The 24424-nt window shown below is 59.7% G+C and overlaps 2 protein-coding genes across 2 annotated transcripts in view; both read left to right on the forward strand.

Annotated features, from left to right (window-relative positions):
* The first annotated feature begins 8856 nt into the window (after positions 1–8856).
* GDPD2 (glycerophosphodiester phosphodiesterase domain containing 2) lies at positions 8857–17102 on the forward strand. The gene is made up of 15 exons (XM_061353245.1): positions 8857–8993; positions 9998–10101; positions 10175–10268; positions 10490–10549; positions 10819–10917; positions 11265–11358; positions 11794–11939; positions 12363–12445; positions 12968–13118; positions 13613–13828; positions 14606–14757; positions 15080–15227; positions 15425–15507; positions 15960–15988; positions 16265–17102. Exons 1-15 carry the CDS (start codon positions 8883–8885, stop codon positions 16315–16317), a joined length of 1623 nt encoding a protein of 540 aa, XP_061209229.1. The 5' UTR covers positions 8857–8882; the 3' UTR covers positions 16318–17102.
* Positions 17103–17748: 646 nt separating this feature from the next.
* The window catches only part of DLG3 (discs large MAGUK scaffold protein 3), a 67818-nt gene continuing 61142 nt past the window's right edge, over positions 17749–24424 (forward strand). The window contains exons 1-2 of the mRNA XM_061353253.1: positions 17749–17800; positions 19693–19824. Coding sequence (XP_061209237.1) covers positions 17785–17800; positions 19693–19824 — 148 coding nt within the window. The 5' untranslated portion in view covers positions 17749–17784. The remainder of the gene's footprint in view (positions 17801–19692; positions 19825–24424) is intronic.

The raw sequence follows: 24424 nt of genomic DNA on the forward strand, positions 1-24424 counted from the left end.
GTGAGCACTGCACAGGGATGCCTGGACCTTCTTAGTGAGTGAGAAGCTCTCACAGGAGGCAAGACAAAGTTATACTTGCACTTTAAGTTCAGTACAAGAAAAGCAAAAAACCCAACCAACACGTTGGTTGATGTCAGGCAAATAGCATCTTTGGAATTGCACAAGCACCTTCTGCAATCTGAGGCACCAAGCATAAACACTTTGACCATAAACAGTAAACATGAGAAACCGCAGGCAGCTGTACGAGCCCCAGAGATACAGATTGCACAGTAGCTCTGAGAAAACACATAAAAATGCAGACCACTGGCTAGAGAACCCCCCCCACACACAGCCCTTTGTGTACTTAAAGGCTCATAAGAACATCACATAGAAGTTACGTAGTAGGTATCTATAACAGTTATGGAAGAAAACAAACAGCACACAGTACTAAACTTTACTTTATTTAAGTACCATAGCACTGCAGTTATATTAAACAGCAGAACATTTACCTAAATATATTCATAACTGAAAAAACTTCAAATAGGTGCAAGAAAATAAGCCATAAATTAACATGGCCAGAAAAGTATACTGAGAGGCAAGAACAAAATTTCAGCTAGTCTAGACCCAAAGTGCTCCCTTTGTAAGTAAAAACTCCTTCTCTGTTAAAAATGCTATATACTGGCTTCAGTACAACCCAGCTATAGCCCCAGCCACACACAGACACTCCCCTCCCCTCCAGATTCCTCACCACTCCCTTGCAAGGGCCTTTATATGAGCCTACCCTCAGCACAGCTCTCTGGAGGCTGAGCCTATAAATTCTGCAATGGCAAAGAGCTGCTGCTGCTTATGTACACTAGGGCCTGAAACAAGAAGCTCCCTCAGTCTGGTAAGTGCTAGTTTAGGGCCTTTTCTTGGGTACTTTTTTCAGTCTGATATGGGTTTTTGTATGCAAATGGATAGCTTGTAGTAGTAAAATACAGGTGTGGGAAAGTTTGTTTTATAGAAGTCTCTAATAGAAGTGAATTGTCTCCCTTAAGACATCAGGAATGGCTCCAATAGTGTGAAACTATCTGATAATAACAGTTTGTAGGTATTAGGAGGAAAGTGTAGTAATACTGCAACTACAATGGGAATGCTACTGGCTGCAGCACATCATGACTCTAAAGTGTTCTTTATCCTTAAACGACATACCTGATTATAAGGAAGTGATAGTAAAACAGACATGCAAAAGGGTTTTGTTCTCTCTGCCTACATTTATAGAGCAGAAAGGGTAGAACCCCATGAGTGGTAAGGCTAGCAGGGGGTTAGAAGTGGCACTCTGTGAGCAAGGACTGGCTTGAAACTCTCTCTCTGTTGATACCTGAATATGAAGCAAGCACTGAACAAGTTAGGAGCTTGGCCTGTACCTTAATAGGTGCTTGTGGTAGTTTGACAGCTGAGTTTTTCTTTGTCAAGTATTTAAGCCTGGTTTTGACACAAATGCTGCTTCATAGTCTTATCCTCTCTAGACTGCTGTTAGCTTCTTACTACTGCTGTAAGTATGTGGCTTAACAGTAATGTCAGTGAGCAGTAATGACTTCATGGAAGGCTTCCGAAACAAGCAGAGAAGAAAGCCAGCTCAAGCAACAAACCGAGTTTGTGATTCACAGTGTGCCTTAACACAGTGATCTTGCAGCTGCTTTTATATCCTCAAAAAGGGGCGGAAATGCTGCTCTACAGTAACTATAACCCAGAACAGAAATTAAAGACCTGTCAGAAGCAACCACCGCATAGCAAAGGCTTATCCCGGTGCACAAATAATGGTATCTCTTAAAAGTGTGTTAACAAAAAAAAGCTAAATAGGAAAGTTTCTGTAGTAGAAGAGCAGCAGGAAGTGGCACATGAGATATTTTATGCTTATTGACAAGAGAAGTAGTGGTTCTTTTCCTGGAAAATCACAAGCAGTGGTCAGAAAACAGAATGAACCACTGATACTGCTCAAGTATGTTTTCCAGTACAGAGCAAGTGGAACCAGATGTGCAGAGTATCAGTGTTACCCCGTTCATTAAGCTATGCCTACAATTTGACTTGCAGTAGAGGTTACTATCCCTATAAAGAAAATGGACTAACTAGAAAAACAGTTTTGCTGCAATTAGATTACTGAGCTTCCTTTGCAGATTATACAGAAACCAAAAATATGTAGTTTAGGATGTGGAGTTGCATGAGTGTACCATGTGAGTATCCCTTCGAGAGCATCTTAAATGTAATGTTTAAGATTGGTCTTCAGCTTGTTGTTGTGTGCCTTCAGTTAAGTATGCAATAGGGCAATTAGGAAATGGCAAATGTTAAACATCTTCAAAGTCTAAACTCGTTCAAGTTCCAGAAAGCAAAAGCTTCATCTGAGCTAGAATAGCTATTTTGGTGCTTGAAATGGTCAATGAAGTCTCGCATGCAAACCTCACAGGATGGCCTCTGAGAAAAGCATCACAGTCTGGCAACTAAAGCTTTTCAAACAGAAGCAAGAGCTGCAGATTGGAATTCTCTGTTTTTTCAGGGAGCCCCACAAAAGTCATCTTTGCCTTATGATCAGTTTTAGATCAGACATGGCACTAGGCTTAAGAATTAGTTCCCTAACTGTATGTATACTGCTCACTGAACAGACTGACTTCTGCTTTTCTCCTGGCCTCTTGTAAGGGTCTGTGTTCTCCACACATTAATAAATGTGTCTGCATAAAGCACCGAAGGGTGCTAGATCCCTCTGGAAACAGCGGGGCTCAGAGCTATGCTGGTGCAGTGTCCAGCCTGGGATCTGCTCTTACCCTGCAGCCTGAACTCTTAACCGACATCAGCATCTGATCCGCAGAGCTCCTGCCATTCATCTCAATGACAACAAGGAACCATCAGCACTCCTGAAAATCAGCCCCGTGCTGGTTTCAAGTGCTCAGGAAGGGAAAACTGTAAGGACCGCCCGTGAAAAGTTTGGGTCAAGTGATTTGCCTCATATCTTACAGGCTCGGTGGTGAGACCTGAAACAGTTCTCCACGGAGGCTTTTCTCCTGCTGAATGACATTCCCACAGCCTGCATTCCTGACTGCATTCCTGATCTCCTTATCTAGCCGGCTTCTAGGGGGAAATCTCTGATCCAAAGTTTGTTCACCGCAGCCTTTAGTTCCTTATTTTAATTCCTCCTGGCCTTTGGGAAAAAGTGAAGCTAACCGCTGAGACTGGTGCCATGACCATACGCCCTCCCTTAAGCTGGTGGTTCACCTTCACAGTAGCTCTTTCCAACAACTTAATTTCTTAATGTGCCTATACAAGATAGCTCCAAAAGGGAGCAAGTTCTGTGTTCCTGCAGCATGTCAGCAAGGGGAGAGTTTGAGACTCCTGATGGACAAATCTTTGCCTTGACCTGTCAGTGTATGCAGGTCAGCTACTAGCTGGGATGGAAGCACAGCCTGTGTGCGGGATGTGAAGTGCTGACAGCAGAGGAGTGATACACTGCATTGCTGTTGTCCATTGCAAGCTGAGAGAGTGTGAAATAATGGTTTCAGAAACCTTGCCCTTTCATCCCAGGCCTTGAGTCCTATGGGAGATTACATGAAGGGAAAACATTCCCTGAAACAGTCAGCTTAAAAGCTGTATCTCTGGTAGATTACATGCAGTCTAGTGAAAACAGGAGTAACTGAACAGGGGCTTACATCGTGGCAGGGGTTGGACCTGGGTGAGCTTTAAGGTCCCTTCCAACACAAACCCTCCCATGTTCTATGGCAGTCTAATGGACTCGGCCACGGAGCATCCCTCGGTTTGGCTCCCCTGGGTGGAACCCTGCCCTGCAGCAGCCCGGGGCAGGCAGGACCGGCTCCTCGCTTGGAACGGAGGCGGCAGGAGCCGGGTCCGCCTCGTCCCGGGGCACCTGCAGCTCAGCTCCGTTAATGCTGCTGGCTCCCCTGCCTGAACACCGGCTGCACGTCACCGAGGGGCCCCGCCACCGGCCCCTCGCGGCACCAGCTCTGCCCGAGCGACCCGAGGCGCCGGCAGCTCCCGCCGAGGGCTGCGCTGTGGGACCGGGATCCCCCCGGCAGCTCCCGCCGAGGGCTGCGTTGTGGGACCGGGATCCCTCCGGCAGCTCCCGCCGAGGGCTGCGTTGTGGGACCGGGATCCCTCCGGCAGCTCCCGCCGAGGGCTGCGCTGGGGAACCGGGATCCCTCCGGCAGCTCCCGCCGAGGGCTGCGCTGTGGGACCGGGATCTCCCCGGCAGCTCCCGCCGAGGGCTGCGCTGTGGGACCGGGATCTCCCCGGCAGCTCCCGCCGAGGGCTGCGCTGTGGGACCGGGATCCCTCCGGCAGCTCCCGCCGAGGGCTGCGCTATGGGACCGGGATCCCTCCGGCAGCTCCCGCCGAGGGCTGCGCTATGGGACCGGGATCCCTCCGGCAGCTCCCGCCGAGGGCTGCGCTATGGGACCGGGATCCCTCCGGCAGCTCCCTCTTCCGGGCCCCGTCGAGGGGCGGCGGTACCGGAGCGGGGCCCTGCCGAGGTGGCGCAGCCGCAGGCACAGCGCGCCCCCTGGCGGCTCTCCCGCCGCACGTGCCAGGACCCAGCATGGCTCCGGCATCCTCAGCGCCCGCGCGGGGCTGCTGCCCTCGCCCAACATGGCCGCCCTCCGCCTTAGCGCGGAGTAGGGAGCATAAAGCGCTGCGGTTCCCACGGGGCCGGGGCCGGAGCCGGGGGCTCACCCGCTCTGCTGCAGCCCCCTCAGCATAGAGTCAACCATGCCGGAAAAGCCCTTTAAGCTCCTCCAGTCCAACCCTTACCCCATCACTGCCAAGGCCGCCCCTAACCCATGGCACTGAGGCTTTGCCTCCACAGGGTGTGAACCCTCGCAGGGCCGGTGCCTGCAGCCCTGCCCTGGGCAGCCTGTTCCAATGCCTGAGCACCCTCTGGGGCAGGAATTGTTCCTCAGCTCCATCTAACCCTGCCCTGGTGCAGCTTGAGGCCGGTTCCTCTTGTCCCATCCCTTGTTCCTTGGGAGCAGAGCCCAGCCCCTCCTGGCTCCATCCTCCTCTCAGGCAGTTGCAGGCAGCCACCAGGTCCCCCCTGAGCCTCCTCTTCTCCAGACTGAACCCCAGGTCCCTCAGCCCTTCCCCATCACCCCTGTGCTCCAGGCCCTGCTCCAGCTCCATTCCCTTCTCTGGCCCCGCTCCAGCCCCTCAATGTCTCTCTTGTAGTGAGGGGCCCAGAGCTGAGCGCAGGATTTGAGGTGCGGCCTCACCAGTGCCCAGCGCAGGGGCACAATCCCTGCCCTGGCCCTGCTGCCCCACTGGTGCTGATACAGGCCAGGATGCTGGGGGCTTCCTGGCTGCCTGGGCACAAGCTGCTCGTGTTCAGCTGCATCAATCGCACCCCCAGCTCCTTTCCCATGAGCAGTTTCCAGCCGCTCTTCCCCACGCCTGGAGCATTGCAGGGGGTTGTTGTGGCCCACGTGCAGGACCTGGCACTGCCTTGTTGAACTTCATCCCATTGCCCACAGCCCATGGGTCCAGCCTGCCCAGATCAGACTTGGTCTCATTGCCCACTTCTCCCCTCCCCACCACCTAAGCTCCTTGCCTCAGAGTGGTCCTTCGGTCCCCTCACTGCTCACTACTTCATCTCCCTATCACCTGCAGCCCTATCCCCAACATTAAACACCTTTAATCTGGTAAAATGGGATCCCTGCATCCCGGGGGCTCTCCTGGGGCACAGGCCCATTGGGAAGACCCCTGCCCACCAATCTGCTGTGTCCTGGGGCACAGCGGTTGGTCCAAGTCGGAGCTGGCAGAGCACAGAGACGGATGCAGGAGGTGAGCTGCTCACTGCTGGTGCAATTTGGGCTGCGGGGCTGCTTGCTTGGCCTGGGAACGTTCCTGGCCCATGCAGTGCTTTCAGCTACTCCTTGCATGTGGAGTAATGGGTGTTACTACACACCCCACCCTGCAGTGCTCGGGACCCTGCGCTGACAAGTCCTCGCAGGTCATGGAGCTTGTTCCATGGTTTGTGCCAAAGCTGTTGTTACCGGTGTGGAATAGGATCAGCTGCCGGGGCTGAAGCTTCTGCCTAGCCTGGCAGTGCTGTCACTGCAGGTGCTGTCACCTCCCTGTCAATCAGCTTCCCTGGCTCCTTTGTAAGTGACAGATCCCAGAGGACCCCAAGATCCCAGGCAATGACAGAACCACAGAATGGGTTGGGTGGGAAGGGACCTTCAAAGCTCATCCAGTCCAACCCCTGCAATGAACAGCGACATCTTCAACCAGACCAGGTTGCTCAGAGCCGCATCCAGCCTGGCCTGCAATGTCTCCAGGGATGGGGCATCCGCCACCTCTCTGGGCACCCTGTGCCAGGATTTTACCACCCTCACTGTAAAAATGATGGAGCATGTCACTGAGATGGGCACGTCCAAGCACCCATCCTGCACCCTGGCTCACCAGGGGCTGTGTTGAGACCTGCTAGGACACAGCAGTGCTGAGCCCCATGGAGATGGAAGGCATCGGTCCCGTCCACCCGCAGAGGTGCCTTCAGGCCCCTGCCTGGAGCCTGTCATCAGCTGCTGTAGCGGAGCGCGGTGCCGGTGCCTCTGAAGCTCAGCACGAACCCGCTTTCCCCTCCGTGCTCTGGGGGCGCCGCCGCGGTGCGGGACGCGCCTGCCCCCGCCTCCCCTGCACGGACGGGAGAGCCTCCCCGTGGCATCCCCCCCCCCCCCGCCCCTTCCCTGCGCTCCGGCTGCCCCCGGGCCCCTTCCCCTCTGTCCCGGGCGCGGGGCCCGCCCCTTCGCGGCGCTGCGGGCGGGACCGGCCCCGCGCGGGCCCCGAGCACACCCGGGCGGGTGCGAGCAGCGCGGCCGCGGGAGCGCAGCAGGGAGCGGAGCAGCCGCAGGTACTCTGGTCCCGGGGGGTCTGGGCCGGGGGAGCGGGGCTCGAGGGCACTGCTCTGCCCCTGGGGCCGGGGCACGCCGGGGCTCGGCATCAGCCGCTGCCCGGTGCCGGCCGGGGCGGGCTCGGCTCCGCAGGGCAGACGGGTCCTGCCCTTGGGCTCCGGTTGTGCTGTGCCAGCACCGCTGCGGGCTGCGAGTGCGCGCTGCCGGGCCGGTGACCGCGGCAACGGGTTTGTCACCCCTGCAAGCCCGCTGTGCCCCCCACCCGAGGGCCGGGGGTGGTCTGGGGGGAGCTCCTGACAGAGTCCCAGCGCCCCTTGGAGCCAGAGGCCAGAGCAGGGTCAGCTGCGGGCTTAGCCTAGCTCTGGTTGAGACCTGCACCCTGTACGGGGGTGGTGCACAGTAACTGCGGGTCCTGCTGCTGCAGTCCCGCTCGGAACTGGGGACAAGTTGGCATTCTCCTCCGAACCCTCCAGACAGCAGCACGGTGTAGTCTGTGGCCAGCCCAATGCCACCCCTCTGTCAAGCTCCCGTCCTGGCAGCAGCAGCCTCTTGAAGCAGCTGAGTGCTGAAGTTCTGCTGGTCCACACAGCCACTCCTGCTGTACTTTGTACCCTGTGGGAGCCAAGCCAGGCAGGGTTTCCCTGCTCTGCCTGTGTGAGCACGGAGAGGGGAACAAGGCAAATCCCAAGGGATGCTGGCTGAGCCCAGGTGGACGCGGTGTCCTCTGCTGCTGGTGACAGCAGGGATATTAACCTGCAGCCAGAGCCCCTGGGCATCAAGGAGGGAAACTGCCAGTCCCAGGGCTTCCAGTGCTTGCATTAAGGCTGGCTTCTTCGGTGGGATCACTGAGCAGGTCACAGCTGCTGATCTGGTGCCTAGATGACAGAGGGGACAGCAGATGTGGGCACCGCTGTGCTGCTCCCCATCCCCTCACCTTGGCTGCCTGGACCTTATGCTGGCAGCCCCAGACCTCCCCCCGCCTGCAGGAGCTGACTGGGGTGGGGGGTCCAGCTCTTGGGATTCTACCTGGCTGTGCGTGCCCCAGTGGCTGCTGCTCCGTGTGGGTTCAGGGAGGAATCTCTGCACCCCAGCCCTGGACATCGTACTAGTGGTGCTTGAGAGCCAGGTGCTGCCCTGGGTGCAGGGTGCAGGCTGACCTTAGCCGTAGACAGGGCATGACAGAGCCACTGCGGTGTAGCTGGCAGGGGCTGGGAGGGCCTGGGCTAGCTCTGCTCCCCTTCTCCAGGTCCCTGGCTGGGATGGGCACACCCTTGTCCCCAGCACTGGGAGGATGTGGTCAGCTGGCTCCCATGCCTGCCTCAGTGGTCACAGTGAAATGAGAGTCCGGCTTAATCTGTGGGATGCTAGTGCTGCGTGGGTGCCTGGCTTGTTGGGGAGGTTGGGATGAGGAAGGGAATCAGCTCCAAAGTAGGGCAAGCAGTATTAAACATGGGGTTTCTTAGGGTGGATAAAGAGAGACCTTATGTAGGGCTCCCTGATCTGTAAGGGCCCTTCCAACCCAAACCATTCCATGATACTATGACTTCCCGGGCTGTCACACGTCCCCCTGGGGGCAGGAGCCCCAGGCTGTGGCATGGCTGTGTGGTCCTTGCAGCTCCTGGGGGTAAGGTTATGTCGGGCTGGACAGCAAGGCCGCAGCCGCTGGAGCCTGCCCAGTGCTCCTGGCTCCCAGTGGAGCCCTGAACCCCAGCTGGGGATCAGCTGTGCTCCTGCCAGCACTGGGCTTGTTCAGGCTCGCAGAGCAAAGGGTCCCAGGGAGCCTGCTGAACAGGCTGGGCCTGCACCCGTGCTCCCGCTGTCCCTGGCAATGTGCCCTGCCTGGGGACACAGCCAGCGGCCCCGCGATGCCACAGGGCTCTGGGGCACACTCCCAGGGTGCTTGGCCTCGGGGGGCTACGGTGCCCCATGCCCAGGGCAGGGGTGGTGTGCTGGGAGCTCAGTGCCAACGCACTGTGTGCATCCCACAGGACACCTCTGCCTGGCACAGCCCAGCGCCATGGCAGCCCCCAGCTGCGGCCGGCCCTGCGCCACCTGCCTGCTCTGCCTCTACAGCTGCCAGTGGATCACTGCCAAGAAGGAGAAGAGGAAGGGCCTGCGAACCACCAAGGTGATACCATGTGCTGGTGGTGATGCTGGGCTGGGCCTTGCCAGCCCCTCTGCGGGAGGATCAGAGTGCTGGCTCTGGCTGGGGGGGGCTCAGCCACTGCCGCTGCTCTGGCTCCAGGGGTGAGCCCCAGCAGAGCTGGGGTGCTCCTGGCACCCTGGGTGTGCGGGAGCAGTGAGGGGTAGGCGCCGTGCTGGGTGACAGCAGGGGCACAGCGGTGATGCTGAGCAGTGGCCGTGCCTGCGCTGCTGCAGGGCTCACACGTGCCTGGAGCTCGGTGCTGCCTGCGGGCAGGTGCCGGGGTGCCGAGAGCCCGCCGAGGCACGTGGGAGGCTGCAGGGCTGCAGGGCTGCAGGGCTGGGTGCGGGGAGCAGGGAGCAGGCAGGGGGTGTCCCTGCCAATTTGTAACTGGGGAGGGGTGAGGCCTGGGATCCTCCAAGGTCTCCAACTCCCATGGGAGCGGCTGTGCCGCTGCTTGTTCTGTCTTGCCTGGAATGTGTGAGCTGGGCTGCGCTGCTGGGTGCCCCACTCAGCACCCCTAGCGCCCCTCAGCTCCCCGAGAGCACAGGGCTGGGGGATAGAGACCCTGGAGCTGCACCTTGCTCCGGCTGGGCACACCCCGCTGCAGTGACAGCGCTGAGGCACAGCACCCTCCTCTTGCAGCCCACAGGTCACCCAGCTGCAAGGGGGCAGAACCTGCCCCTTCCCATGTCCAAAGTCCCCGCCTGCTCCCAGGAGCTGCTGCATGGCGCAGGAGGCAGTCCTGCCACAGGGCCTGTCCTCCCCAGCCTGGCATTGGCAGCTGTTTTGCTTACTGTAGGAGATGCTGGTCCACCTTCCTGTAGCATGGGTCCAGCTCCTGGGGAGCTCTGTCCCCTCTCCATGGGGCAGCTCAGTGAGCCAGTGCCTGCTGTGCCACCCTGTGGGTGCTCCCCAGGGCTCTCAGAACCTAGCCAGTGGCTAGATACCTTGGAGGTGTGTGCATAGGTGTCATCTCTGGCTTTCAGTGTGACTGCAGCTGGTTCCTCTTCCTCTTCTGCGTCTTCCTCTTCACACTGGTGTGGCTGTACTTCGCCATCATCATCCTCAATGATTTCCACAACTTCAATGAGTGAGTAGGATCCCATGTCCAGCCTTGCTCCCCATGCCACCCCTGCCCCTCTGACTGTCCCCTTTGCTGACAGGTTCATCTTCAAGCAGAGGAAGTTGTGGCTGGACTGGTCCCTGGTCTTGCTCATAGCCACGGCTGTGCTGATCACCTACTCTGCTGTGCTTCTGGTGAGCCCCACTGGTGGCACTGCGACTGGTGGGGGTATGGAGCTGGGCTGAGCACGGGCTGGCTGCCATGGGGGAGCCCCCAGCATCCAGAGCTGGAGCTGGCTCAGCCTGACCTTGGCCTGTGTCAGGGGGCCAGAGCTCCTGTGACCGAGTCCTGTGCCCTTCGAGGGCAGGGATGTGGGGTACAGCCCAGCCCTGACATCTCCTTGCTCTTCTCACAGGTCCTTGCTCTGTGCTTGCAGCTCTGTGGCCAGCCCTTGAAGCTACACTGGCTGCACAAGGTGAGAGCCTGGGGGTGCAGGGAGCTGTGACCAGCCTATGGGGCTGCAGACGGCTGCTGTGTCACTAAAGGGGGCTGTGTGTCCCCCCTCGCCTGGGCTTAGTGACCCGGCCATCTATTTCAGATGAGAATATTCCCCTTGCTCAGCGCATGGGGTGCAGAGCTCCCCAGCTGGGGGAAGTGGGGTCTCGGGACTTGCAGGGGCTCAGCTGGGAGCTGGCCTGCAGGATGCTGTGTGCTCCTCTCACTGCCCTGTGCCGTGCCCCACAGACGCTGCTGATCCTCACTGCCCTGGTGGTGGCTGCAGCCTTCACAGGGCTGGGAATAAAGTGGGCGGAGGAGTGGAGAAGTGCCCGGACCTCCCTGCAGGTGAGAGCACTCCCCGATACCTGGGACTCCCCCGCGGTACCCGGCCTGTGGGGATGAGCTGAAGGGTGGTGACTGGAGCCCCCAGCGTGGCTCTGTGCCATGGGGGTTAACTCCCTGCCCTTGGTTCTGCTGCCTGGCAAGGCAAGGTGCTGCTCCTGCTCTTGCAGCAGGGAGGAATGGTGCTGCATCAGTGGGGACTCTGTTCACATCCCCCCCAGGAGCCCATTCCCTCCCTGGCACTATGGCTCTTCCAGCGGTGGCAGAGCCCTGGCATTAGAGCATGTGGGGTTTGGGGACAGGGGCTGGGCTGTGCTGCTGCTGGCTGATGCCCTCCTTTGCCTCTCCAGGCAACAGGTCCCTTCCTGCACATTGGAATCGTGGGGGGAATGACACTCCTCGCCTGGCCCCTGGCCAGCTTCATCTACCGTACCCACAAGACAGGTAAGGTCCCTGCCAAGGTCTCCAGCTCCCACCTCCGCTGATGCCCTGCTTCCTGTCACCCAGCTGAGTGGCACTGGTGGCACAGTGGTGCACAGAGAGCACAGGAGCAGTGGGCAGAGGTGCCCAGCTCTCAGTCTGGGAGTAACACCTACTTGTGGCTGCTGCTTCTCCTGCTCAGTGTTGGGGGTGGTTTCAGCCCTGCTGAAGGAGGGCTATGGATGGCACACTGAGTCCTGCAGAAGTGCTGGGCTGGAGTGCAAGGACATGCAGTGGGCCAGGAATAAATCTGCAGTGTTCCTGAGGCTGGGGATGCAATGCCTGACCTAGGGGCACCATAAGTTAATGCCAGGTGAAGCCACCTTGGCCTATTCCTGACAGCCCACAAAACACTTCCTCTGCACCTCACCCCTCTGTCTTCTCTGTCCCTGCCTGCAGGTCTCAAGGTGTTTCTGCTGATTCTGTATTGCATGGTGATGATTGTGCTGTATCTGGCTCCCCTGGGGATCACCTCCCCTTGCATCATGGAGGAGAACCAGCTGCCCCCCAAGCCAGCCCTGGTTGGCCACCGAGGAGCACCCATGGTGAGTGACCAGCACTGGCAGCATCCTGGCACATGGTCAGGGTGGATGGGGCCAGTGAAAGGCAGGCTGTGCCTGGCTGAGGGACACCAGCATCAGACCCTTGCTGCTGCAGGCCTGGATGAGTGCTGGGGTCCCCACACCAGCCAGGGCAGCACAGGGTTGGAGATGGATGAACATGGGGTGAGGAGGGCAGAGCTGGTGACCCTCAGCAGAAAGCCTGGCTGTGTGCCATGGGCTGGGAAGCAGGAACTAGGCAGGCTCCGGCTGTCTGCACCCAGCCTTTTCCATCCTCCATGTCTCATTGTGGCTGCTCTAGAGCCCAGGCAAGCTGCTGGATGCAGCCAGACGGAGCAAGTGCCTGCATCCTTCCCCTTCCTGCCCCTGGCCTCTGCACTAACACTATTTCTACCATTCCTTTTCGAGCTGGCCCCCGAAAACACCCTCATGTCACTGCAGAAGGCGGTGGACTGCAATGTGCAAGTCTTTGAGACAGACGTCATGGTGAGGTAAGGAGGCAGCAGGGGCTCAAAGGGAGGAAGGGGCCTGTGTATGCTGGGATGTCACCTCTCATGTGGGGTGTTCCAGAATACGCCTGGAGGACTGGTACAGTCTGTATCTGGAGCAGCCCTGTTCAAAGGGCTCTGCCATTCCCACCTTGCCAGTATGGGACTGGCTCCAACTTGATGTCCCAATGATCTGGGAGAGGTCCTGGGTTTCTGTCCTTCCCATGCAGGTTGTCTTCCAGGGCATTAGTAGGGAGGTACAGCTTGGAAAACAAACCGTGACTCTAGTTCATCTTATGTAATCCTGTTACAGGGAGAGCTGTTGCAGTGAGCAAGGAGTTACTTGGTTCCTGGCTTGGTGCTCTGTACCTTCCAGACACTCACCTTTTTGTGTAGAGGAGCACAAGTAGGGATAAGGGTGGGGGTTACCATAGCAGGGTAGCTTGGGAGAGGGTAGAAATGCCAGGGCAGGGACAGGAGAAAAGAGCTTCCAGCACAGAGCTTCCCTCTTTGCTCCTTTGCCAGTGCTGATGGGGTCCCATTCCTCATGCATGACGAGGAGCTCACCAGGACCACCAACGTGCAGGATGTGTTCCCTGAGAGGGCTGCCCTCAACAGCACTGCCTTCAACTGGACAGACCTGCAGCAGCTGGATGCGGGCAGCTGGTTCCTGGAGGTCAGGATGCTCCTGGGGTGGCTGCTCAGGGGTGGCTGAAGCATGAGCCCTGCCCTGGGGAAGGTTCCCGCAGGAGCACTGGTCCTGGCAGACACCTGGACACGGTGCAGGAGCACTTCCATGCTGCAGGAACCCTCTGGGTGCGGTTCTGCCCCAAGCTGGGCTTTGCTCTGACTCCTCAGCTGAGTCACGGAGGAGGCTGGTTTGAGGGGGGATGTCTCGTGTTCGCTCCGTGCTGCACAGCCTGCCTGGGCTTGGAGGCAGCTGGGGCAGAGCTCTTCCCAGAAGGTGACTAACCAACTGCTGAGCTGCTTGAGCTGTGCTCTTAGTGGGGGAAAGGGTAGAGGTGCCCCATGGATGTGCAGGGGAAGCAGCCCTGTGCCTGTCTGCATGTGGACAGGCCAGAGTGGGGAACTGAGAGCCTGGGACGCGCACCAGTCGGGGCAGTGAAAGCTGATGGTGGGGCTGCCCGTGACTGATTCTCACCCTCGCAGAGGAGGCCGTTTCCCACTGTGCGGAGTCTCTCTGCTGGCGATCGCTACTGGGCGGCTAAACAGAGGATCCCGTCCCTGAAGGAGGTTCTGCAGGCAACCAAGCAGAGCAACCTCTCCATCATGTTCGACCTCCGGCCCGAGAACCACAGTGACTACCAGAGCTTCGTCAATGCCACCCTGGAAGTGATCTTACAGTCGGGCATCCCCCTGCAGCAGGTGAGCTGGCCACAGCCCCAGCGCTGCCAGGCCCTGCTGGCGCTGAACATCCCTGCCACGCCATACCCACATCTCCTATGTGATGAGTGCTGGCCGGCCATGGCGTTTTCTGGCTGAGAGAAGTTGCCAACAATCAGAGGGTTAATGCCCACAGCTTCAGATACCTGAAATACTCTGGTTCCCCAGCACTGGCCACCCCGGCGTGCAAACAGTGACTCAGTCCAGGGAGGGGAGCGAGAGTGCCAGCAGGGGCAGGAAAACAATGCTCAGGCTTCCACTCACCATGCTGGGCCACACCTCTCCCTGCAGCTCTTGGACTCCTGCAGCAACCTCCTGTGTTGCCTTTGCACTCCATCTAACCTCTGCAGCACAGGAGATATGCTGCCCTGAGGGGGTGAATTAGCACCCAAATGGTGCTTTCCCTTCTTGGCTTTTTGGGAATGGAGAGCTGGAGGGGACGCAGCAAAGGCTGTGATGTAGTGTTGATCCAGATGCACCCTTGCTGCAGAGTTGGGGAAGAAAGGATGTGCTGCTTGTTCTATTCAAGGACCCAGAAAGGACGTAACTGCTGCAGCTTTCTTAGGCTGCAGCTGCTTCCTCCCCTCAGTGGGGTCTTGGCTGAGACAAGCTCTTAGGAGGCTGTCCTGGCTGAGATCCTCATGGAGGAGCTGAGCACAGAGACCGAGGCAGGGAGCAGCGGCCTGAGCAGACCAGGTGTGCCTGAGCCAGCTCTCTGGAGCACCTCTCCTCTGCATGTGCTCTCTGGCTCTTGCCTAGGTCCTCTGGCTGCCGGATGGCTTCCGGGAACAGGTCAGACAGCAAGCCCCAGCCATTCAGCAGGTTTATGGACGGAAGAGGCTCCAGGATGAGAAGGAGCCGCTGCTGCATGTGAATCTGCCCTACCAGGACATGAGCTCTGAGGAGATCAGGTGAGAGCTCTGTGCCCAGGAGCTGCAGGGTCTGAACGCTCTCCCAGCTCTGTCCTAGGGGCTGGTAGAGGGGGGGCAGCTCAGGCCAGGTGCTGGGAAGATGTGCTGCAGCCTTATGACAAGCATGCTGATGCAGGGGCTGGAGCTGGCTGCAGTCCTCTGCCTTGCCAGCAAATCCACCCTGGGTCTGGCTCTCCAGACAGTTGTTCCATGTGGCTGCGAATGCTGGATCACATCCCAGATACACAGTCCTCTCTGGCTGCACACTGAGTGTGCTGGCACCTTGCTGTCTGCTGCTCTGACCACGGCTATCCCTATGCAGGCAGTACCATCGGGACAACATCTCTGTCAACCTGTATGTGGTGAACCAGCCCTGGCTCTTCTCAGTGCTGTGGTGCTCTGGGGTGAGCTCTGTCACCACCAACGCCTGCCAGGTGCTGAAGGAGATGAAACGCCCCATCTGGCTGCTGGTAAGTGACCCCTGGATCCTTCACCCTGCCCCACAGCCCTGTGCCTCAGGCACATCTGGGTCCCTTTTCTGCCCCAGCTCTGGGCAGCCAGCTGCCTAGAGGATGGCGTTTGCTCAGTCCTGTGCTGGCACGGAGCAGAAGGGATGCTGGCACACCACCCCTGGCCGGGGCTCATGGCTTATCTCGTTTCCTTGCAGCCCAGCAGCACGTACCTCATGATCTGGGTTGTTGTGGACTGCACTTCCTTGCTCACCATCCTCTGGGCCTTTTTCTTGCTCAAGTATGTTGGATCCCTTTCCCCCCTTGCACGGGCAGCCTTGCTGGGGGAGGCTGTAGGGTGCCCGGGTGGGTGGTACACACTCAAACGTGGTTGTAGCTGCTGCCACCCCTCTCTGAACTGAGATCCAGGGGGGCTTCTCCTGTCTGGATAAGTGAGAGAGCAGTTTGGAGGCAGCTTTTACCAGCAGGCTGCAGGTAAAACTCTGGCCCTACCCTTCCTCAAGCCACTGGATGCCTTAGTTCATGTTTGGTGAACGCTCTGCACCCCAGGGCTTGGTGGGAAGAGGCTGGGAGACCTTGGCCCTGCTCCTTCAGCAGTGCTGCAGACACAGAGAGCTGATTCTAGTGGAGCTCTTTTGTCCTGGGGGGCCCCACAGCCTCCATCTGGGAGCTTGGAGGATGGGCGGGGAGATCAGCCTGACATGCTAACATCGATCCCATTCCATCTCCTAGGAAATGCTCACAGAGAAGGCGGCCGGCGGGTGAGTGTGCAGGAATGTGAGCTCCCTCCCTCCCTCCCTGCCTCCCAGCCCGGCTGTGCCTCCCGGGCAGGCAGCTCTCTCCACATGAACGTGACAGAGCGGTTTGGGATGGCCAGGGGAGGGAAGGGAATCCCAGCCCTTAGCAAACAGCCCTCTGGGCCAGCAGTGGGAATCCCACATTCCCTGGGACTCCTCAAACCTGCTTTTCAGGCTGCTTTGTCTGGGGCTGCGCGATGGTGCCCAGGATGACAGTTTGTTTTCTCTTCCTCTCCCCAGAGTCCGAGACAGACGTGCTGCTCACAAAGATCAACAGCTTGATGCAGGAGTGATCCCGCAGGGCTGCTGCGGTGGAGGGCAGCCAGAGCCCTGCACCACTGCAATGGGGAGCATCCTTCAGGCCAGCTTCGAGGCTCCTTCCTGAGGCTCCCATCCCCTGTAGCCTTCCTGGCTCCTTTCATGGTGCACAACTGCCCTCAGCTGAAAAGGCCTGGAAATGGGCTCCCAGTTCCCACGGGCAGGGAGGAACTGGAGTCTCTGCAGGGGTTTCCTGGGGCTGGCTTGCGCCTGGGGGCTGAGCACTCATTCAGCGGTGCTGGGGCTGAGACCTCTGCCTTGGCTTTTGGAGGCTGGTGGGGGTTTGGGTCACTGTTGGGTGCAGGGGAAGGGCAGCCTCTGCCTGTCATCAGCAACGCTGCAGAGATGGTGGATGCCCCAGTCCTGGAGGCATTCCAGGCCAGGCTGGATGTGGTTCTGGGCAATGGGATCTGGTTGAACGTGTCCCCGCTCATCGCAGGGGGTTGGACTAAACGAGCTTTGAGGGTCCTTCCAACACAAACCGTTCCATGATGCTAACTCCGCAGCCAGTGGTGGGAAGCCTTGTTTGAAGTGCAGCTCCTGGGGCTGCCCTGCCCCTTAGCTTGAGGAATGGGACAGGGGGCTTGGGGGTGTTCTTTTACTGGCTGCGGGGGAGCTGAGCCCTGCACACCCTTGTGCTGCACACAGGTTCTGCCCCTGCTGCTGCTGGCTTCATGCTTGCACAGCAGGGTGCTGGCAGCCCATGCAGCCCTTGGTGCCTGTTGCTGTGTGGGGCAGGGAGCAGAGGCTGGGGCTGGTGGCGGCTGGGGTGGCAAGACCACAGTCACAGTCCTGCTGCCCCAAGGCTGCGGGGATGGGCAGGGAGGGGAGTGGTGGCGCTCAGGATGCAGCAGGGCCTGGAGCTTGGGAAGGGGTCGGGTCAGTTTTAGTTGTATTTATGTCAATAAACCGGGCAAGTGCCAGGCAGCGCCCGCGGGGTGACTCCTCCGGTAACTGCAGGCGGCGATCCGCGGCACGTCCGTGCCACCTAGTGACAGCCGGGGGAACCGGGCCGGGCCCTGCCGGCTGCCGAGGCAGGGAGGCCGAGCGGAGACTGCGAACGGAGACCGCCGGGCGGAGCCGCGGGGCAAGGAGCGGTGCGGGTGCGGGTGCGGGTGCGGGTGCGGGTGCGGGTACGGGTACGGGTGCGGGCGCGGGTGCGGGTACGGGTGCGGGCGCGGGTGCGGGTACAGTACGGGTGCGGGTGCGGGCGCGGGTGCGGGCGCGGGTGCGGGTACGTGTGCGGGTACGGGTGCGGGTGCGGCGCCGTGCGGGGAAGCGCGGCTGAGTCCGGCTGCGGGGGCGCGCTCGGTGCCGGCGCTCCCGGGGCGGTGCCGGCGGGGGGCGGCTCCTCGGGCGGTCCCCCCGGGGCGGGGCGGGGCGGGGGGCGGTGGCTCCTCGGGGCTGGCGCGGAGCGGAGCGGCCGCTGGGCACGGGGAGCGATGATCCGCAGGGAAGGTAAGGAGCGCCCTGCCCGCCGCGCTCAACAAGTGCTGCCCTGCCCGGGCCGGGCCCCGCGCCCCCCGCCCGCCCTCAGCGCTGCGCCCGGGCGCTGGGAGCCGAGGACCCGGAGCCCCAGCTCCATGCGCTCCCCGGGGGGGGCGGCCCGTGGGGCGCTGCGGGGAGGGCAGGGGGGGGGTGGGCCCCCAGGAAGCATCTCCTCAAAGTGGGGTTCGCACCCTGAGGCCTGGCGAGGGGCGCCCTGGACGCCAGAGGCTGCTCGGGTGCTGAGGAGGGGTCCTCTGGGCTCTCCCCCGTCCTGGAGGCGAGGCCCTGGGCTCGGTGGTCCAGGGCCGGTGCTCACTGCTCCAGGCGCCTGTCCCCGGGGCTGGTGGCCAGGCTGCTCGTTGTGTGCAGCTCGGGCTGGGATGCTCACACCCGGTTTGCAGTGTGCCCGTCCTGTGCTGCCGGGGTGGCCCTGGAACTCCACCTGCTCCTTTAGCTTCTGCTGGTAAGGACCGGAGTGACCCGGCGAAGATGACTCAACCCTGCCCAGGGGATGCTGGGCAGCAGCTGAAGATGTTGCCTGATCTTGCAGGGAAGGAAGCCCTTAGGAGCAGCACAGGGCTCAGATATCTGTAAAACCCAATAAACCTGGAGCCAGGGGAAGTCCCTGCTTTTCCTGGAGCCAGCATGGAGCTATTCCCGCTTCCCCAGGCTCCTTTCTCTGTCCTGCTCCCATGATGAGTCCATGTGGGCCAGTGTTCCAGACAGGACCTGCTTCCCCTACAGGCCAAGGAGGAGCTGGGTGTAAAGCTGACCGTGGGAGCTGGGACAGCAGGTCACACACACCCCAGCAGACACAGGCCCCTTGTTTGGTGACCTGAATTCCCTGCTGGGAGCATGGGGATGAGCAGGGTCACCCTTTCTGCATGAGTTCCTGGGTTAAAAGATGAGTCCCCAGCAATGGCAGGACGGCTCCTGCGCCTCCTCACACAGATGCTCTTTGTCTGCAGGCTGCCTGGGTGACAAAGGGAAATAGGCACTGATAGGGCTGGAACGGGCTCAAGGTCCACGGGAGCTCCCACCCGCCCGGGACATGGTCACATCTGGAGCTGGGCTGGCAGCTCCAGGCATCTGCCCAGAGGAGCATCCAGGTGTCCTGCCACAGACTGGTCACAGCTCCCCTCGGTTGGGTCCAAGGTTGTCTCATCGCTGTGGTGAGCCTAGGCTTTAATGAAAGCACGGCTTCATGGCAGCCCCCAGCTCCCCTCCTAGCCAGCATCCCTCCTTCCCTGACATCAAGGCATCCTGTTCCTTCCCCTGTGTCTCCTGCTGCCCCAAGGCTGCTTGCTGCACAGAGTAATTCTTACCTTACACCCTCTAGGAACCCAAGTTTTGCCACTCCTATAGCTGAGCTGTTTGCAAGATCTTGTGCTACATCAGGGGGCTGTGCTCAGCTTTGGTGCAGCCATCTGGCCCTGCAGACTGCAACTGGTAGTGTTCACAGCCCTGTGTAACTGGGACATGTCCAGCTCCTGATCAGCATCTCTGCCTGGGAGGTGGCTGAGGAACGGCGGCTGCCCAGAGCCACAGGGTTTGGATATGAATCAAGATGGGTTTAGCCCCTGATTGTCAGGGTTGAGAGAGGCCAGCAGGCAGAACCACCCCCCTTCTGTCCCTGCCACAGCCCTTGCACCTCACAGCAGGATGTGCTCCTGTAGGGACGTGTAAGGAGGTGGGTTTGGGGTTGTCTGGCTCTTAAAAGACCAGAGCTAGAAGACAACTTGAGGCATTGTCCAGGTGAGCCCCTTTGCGCTGCGCCAGGGCTGCACTCGACCCTTCCCTGCTGATGTCTGTCCATCCATCCTCCAGCATTAAAGCCTTGTAACCCTTGTGTTTGTCTGCAGACACTGAGCGGGCAGTGGAAATCCTGACCAGATACCAAAGCACGCTGCGGTCCCCGGAGGAGCAGGAGCTAAAAGCCTCCATTGGAAAAGTCTCACACATCTTCCAAAGTGACCTCTTCCAGGCTCTGCTGGGTAAGGCCCTACCTTGCACTCCCTGGGGCTTTGTGGTCAGATCCTGCACAGGGGCCTGTCTCTGAGCAGGCTGGGTGCTAACACAGGGGTGCCTGTAGTGCTGGGGAGCTGGGCTGTCCTTCCCCTCCAGAGCATGGGCAGGAGATACCCGGGTCAGGGCTGCAGTCAGTGGGTGTTTGTGATGTGAGCAGGAGTCCTCAGTCAGGTGACTGGACAGAGTAAAGCCTCCTTGAGGCCATGCCTCATCTATCCACCACCCACTGGGGGATGCTGCTGGGCAGTGCCTGATCCACCCAGCACTCCCTAAAGGGTGCTGCAATGCTGTGAGCACCCTCTGTGCATCGCAGGCGTGGTGTATCCACAGCCACTGAGGGCTTCCAGCTCTGCTGCCGTACCAAGGACACCCCACCACGGGGCCTTGCTCCTCTCTGCACCCCTCAACACATCACAACCTGCCAGCCTGGAGGGAAACTAGATCTGTGTGTCTTTGAGAGAGAACCCACACGCACCCAGCTCCTCCTGGGGTATCCTGGTCCTTCCTGCACTTAGACCCACAGGCGTTTGGGAGTGACACAGTGCAAGTGGTGCCATTCCACACAAGGAACCCTTGACAGCAAGGCTCACCTGGGGCTGGGCACCAGAAAATGCCATTTTGAGTGTGGCTGTGCCTATTAGTGCAATGTGTTGTGGAGAGTGTGTCTGCAGAGAGCACATCCTCACACAGGCCAAGCAGCGCACGGCTGCTGTGCAGGTTTCCCCTCTCCAGCCGTGTGCCCTGGTGTCGCAGCGGTGCTGTGCGGGGCAGTGCTGCTGGGTTCCTGGTGCCCTTCTCGACTGGGTGAACAGGATGTGAGCTCCCTTCCTTTGCCTGTGTTTACCTAACGAGGAGTTTGCATTAATTGCTCCTGGCCCCTGGAGTGTGGGTCTGTGAATTCCTCTGTCCCTGCATGGACACAGGTGATGCTGTGCTGGCTGCACATGGTCCCTGTGCCCGCACACATCGGGGTCTCTTGGTGTCCATGGTGCAGCCCCGCAGTGACGGCTCTGGGAGGATGTGGAGCGTTTCTGTCTGATTTGCTTTCCCCGCTGTTGGCAGGGAGCTGCTGTGGCTGTGGTCTGTGCCCGGGGCCATGGCGCTGGTTTGGAGTTTGTTTGTGGGGGGATTTACAGCAGAGCCGCGGGTCCATGTCCCACTGCAGGAGCTCCCTCTTGCTGCCCCGCACTGTGCTGGATGCTTCTGGCTCTGGAGAGGGCTCAGCCCACAGCCTGCTCTAGTGGAAGGTGTCCCTGCCCGTGGCAGGGGTTGGAACTAGATGGGCTTAAAGGTCCCTTCCAACCCAAACCAGGCTGGGATTCTATGACACTATAAACACAGGGCTGCCTTTTCTCCACCCCTGGGATACACGAATGCATGAGCGTGGTACAACCCTGTCCCCAGATCATATGCTCCTGCAGGTAATGCTCTCCTGAGACGTGTTGGCTGGCTTGTGTTTGAACCCTAAAGTGCATTATGCCATAGTAGAGCCACCAGAAGTGCCAAACATCATAGAGTTTTCCAAGTTAGCTTATGTGGAAAATTCCAGGGATAGAGATGGTTTTCTATAAGGTTTTTTTGTTAAGAACAAGCTGAATTGTGGTCTGTAGAAGCCCCAGTTTGCCCACCTCCAGGGAAGGATCTGCTGGGATGTTCAGATAAAGCCTGTGTGGTGCCCAGGGCTGGATGTGTCCATCACTGTGGATGTGTCCGCTGTTGCTCTGCACATGCACCGTTTCCTGCCAGGCTCCTCCGAGCACAGCCCAGCCCCTTGAACCCTGGTGACCACCAGCACCCAGTCCCCGGAGCTGCCCCTGTGCCGGGGTGCAGTGCTCCTGCCCGGGCAGCTCGGCGCAGCAGCAGCAGCGATGGCTGCGGTGCAGGAGCTGCTCCGCACTGGAATGCTCCAGCCCCAGCTCCGCACAAAAGAAATTCCTTGGCTGCACAGAGGGAAATGGGCTGTGCTGCTCCCCCCTCCTGGCTCCTCTCCTGCGTCCCAGGCCATGGAGCCAAGCGCGTGACTTGCAGGGAACGGCCCTGCAAGGACTCGAGGAGCCGGGGCTGGGGACGCTGCAGCTGGGTCCTGCTTCCCCTCTGCCCCACAGGGAGATGCTCGACCTCCTCCAGTGCTGCTGGTGGGGCTCGCACCCAGACCCCTGACCTTTCCTTCCCAGAGCCAGGGCTGAAAGAGGCCGTTGTGCCCTGTGCAGCTGGGCAGGGCCTGTGTGCTGCCAGCAGCCCAAAGGGCAGCGCTCCCCTGGGAGCGCTCTGGGGCTGTGCTCCCATCCCATGCCTGAGCAGGGGCTGGCGCAGACCCTCCCGAGGTCCTGTCGGATGCTGGGGCTCCCCCCTCCCTGTGGCTCCTGTGACCCCCGGAAGGGTTCCTCACGCAGAGCCCTGCTGCTGCAGAGGCTGGGGGAGAGGCGGCTGCTGCCAGCCCCAGTGCCGCTGGGATCCCTGCTCACAGCTTCAGCGGCTGCTGCCAGCCCCGGTGCCGCTGGGATCCCCGCTCACGGCTTCAGCGGCTGCTGCAGGAGTCGGGGTGGGAAACTGGAGTCACCTGGAGGATTCTGAGCCTGAGGATGGCTCCTCCCGCAAATTAACCAATAGCCAAGGATGGAAACCAGGAGCTTGCCCAAAAGCTCTGCTGTGGCTTTCAGTCCTCCCCTGGCAGCATGGGGCTGGTGCGAGGCTGGAGGCTGTGCTTGGGGTGGATGTGGTGACAGAGCTGGTGACAGCACAACACTGGGCAAGAAACATCATTTTCTGAAGGTGGGTGCATGTGCTGCTGGCTCGAGGGTGCTGCTGGCTCGAGGGTGCTGCTGGCTCGAGGGTGCTGCTGGCTCGAGGGTGCTGCTAGTGTAAGGGTGCTGCAGCAGCCCTCAGGTGCTGGTGCCACTGGAATATGTAATGACATTTGTTTGACCCCAGGAGGAAGCTGTTGCACAGATTCTGATCTGTCTGGATCTTGGTTACTCTTCCTTGTTTGCTCCAGAGCAGCCTGGCAGACATGGAACAGAACCTGGGGGTAGGACAGCACAGCTTCAGCTTTTGCTGCCAGCGTTCTCTTCCTTCAGGTGGTGCTGCTCTCAGAGCGCACAGGTGGGGCAGACGTGGCTGCAGCTTGTGATGCCCATCAGCAGTGAAGGAAACTCTATTTCTCGTTAATGCTGCTTGCACGTGTCCTAAAACGCCCTCCTGTCACAGCCGTACCCTGAGCCTCACCCCCAGTCCTGAAGCTCCTCCCAGTTCCCCCTCCTGGCAAGCACCTAAAATGGGCTGAGGGTGTCGGAGGTGGGAAGTGGCTGCTCTGGAGCACAAGCTTCCTGCTCCGTAGGCTCCTTGCCAGCTTGGCTGCCCGAGGCTGTGTTCCTGCCGCAGATGGGTGGCAAACAGGGACGCTGGCAGCCGTGCACCCCCACGACGGGGTTGTTCAAATCCTGTTTTCATTCCTGCGACGTTCCCTGCGTTCCAAGGGTAATCCGCGCAGCCGGGAGCTCCCGCTAGCCCCTTACGCAATGGCTATTTTCATAACCAGAGGGGTTTGCACAAAAACAAAGCCCCGTTTGTGTGGCTGCGCCATGGCTGCTGGCCGTGACCTCGTGTCTGATGGGGGGGCAGATCTGGGGGCCCCAGTCACCACCAGCAGCCCCGGGTCCCCCGGCACGCAGGACAGAGCCTGGCAGTGGCGCTCCCTGGCCATGCACAGCAGCGTTGTCCCTGCAGCCGGGATGTGCCCAGGAGCCGTGCGATGGGGGCCGATGCCGCTCCCATCCCGTCAGCGCAGGGATGTGCTGCTGCCGTGCATGGGCACGTTGTTCAGCACGGGGGGAGAATGGGGTCTTGCATCTGGAGGGGTCAATCCTGCTCTGTAGAAGCTTCCCTGGGAACCAGCCCCTGGCAGCGCTCAGTGTGTCCCTGCTCACGCTGCCCAGCGCTCCCCGAGTTTCCTCTGGAACCCCTATAAAGCGGGCATTTAACCCCCTGCGGCACCTCCTGTCCTGCGGGTGAGCAGTTGCACACCCAGGGGCTGCTGTGGTCCTAGGGAGCACCAGGGCAATGGCCACGGTCCCACCGTGCTGAGACCCCCACTGGCCCTTGAGGTGGCTTCAGGAGAGGGTCCCTCCAGGTACAGCAAATGGGCTCTGGTCCCTGCTGCCGTGACTTTGGGGCTCTGCTGCTTTTGCCAGGCTTCCTGTTTCGCGGGTGCTTGAAGGGGTTTATTACTCTGTTGTACCTTCTGCAAGGCATTTACAGCCTCTCCTGGCCGACCTCTTGGAGCTTTACCTTTAACCTGGCAGCAGTTACCACCCTTCCTCGTTTTCATTCGGACGCAGGTGAATGCCTCCTTGTCTTCACCACCCTGCCTTCCCCTGCAGCCAACCCGGCTTTCCTCCCTTCTGCCTTGACACTGTCCCCTGGCCAGGTGCTGGGTGTTTGCCCCCGTGGCAGGGGTTGGAACTGGATGAGCTTTAAGGTCGCTTCCAGCACAAAGCAGTCTGTGGCTCTGCTGCTGAGCAGGGTTTGGTTTTAGTCGCTGTGGGCTGTGTGGTCACTGCCTGTGCC

This window comes from Neopsephotus bourkii, unplaced genomic scaffold, assembly GCF_033783945.1.
Source record: "Neopsephotus bourkii isolate Nb327-2 ecotype Australia unplaced genomic scaffold, CSIRO-AGI_Nbou_v1 NB_668, whole genome shotgun sequence".
Classification (NCBI taxonomy): Eukaryota; Metazoa; Chordata; class Aves; order Psittaciformes; family Psittacidae; genus Neopsephotus; species Neopsephotus bourkii.

What these genes read in the sequence shown, in the direction of transcription:
- GDPD2 (XM_061353245.1), top strand. Translation starts at nt 8,883, where the DNA reads ATGGCAGCCCCCAGCTGCGGCCGGCCCTGCGCCACCTGCCTGCTCTGC. An exon ending in GATTTCCACAACTTCAATGA is followed by an intron (nt 10,102 to 10,174) that starts GTGAGTAGGATC and finishes CTTTGCTGACAG; the next exon opens with GTTCATCTTCAAGCAGAGGA. An exon ending in GTGCCCGGACCTCCCTGCAG is followed by an intron (nt 10,918 to 11,264) that starts GTGAGAGCACTC and finishes TTGCCTCTCCAG; the next exon opens with GCAACAGGTCCCTTCCTGCA.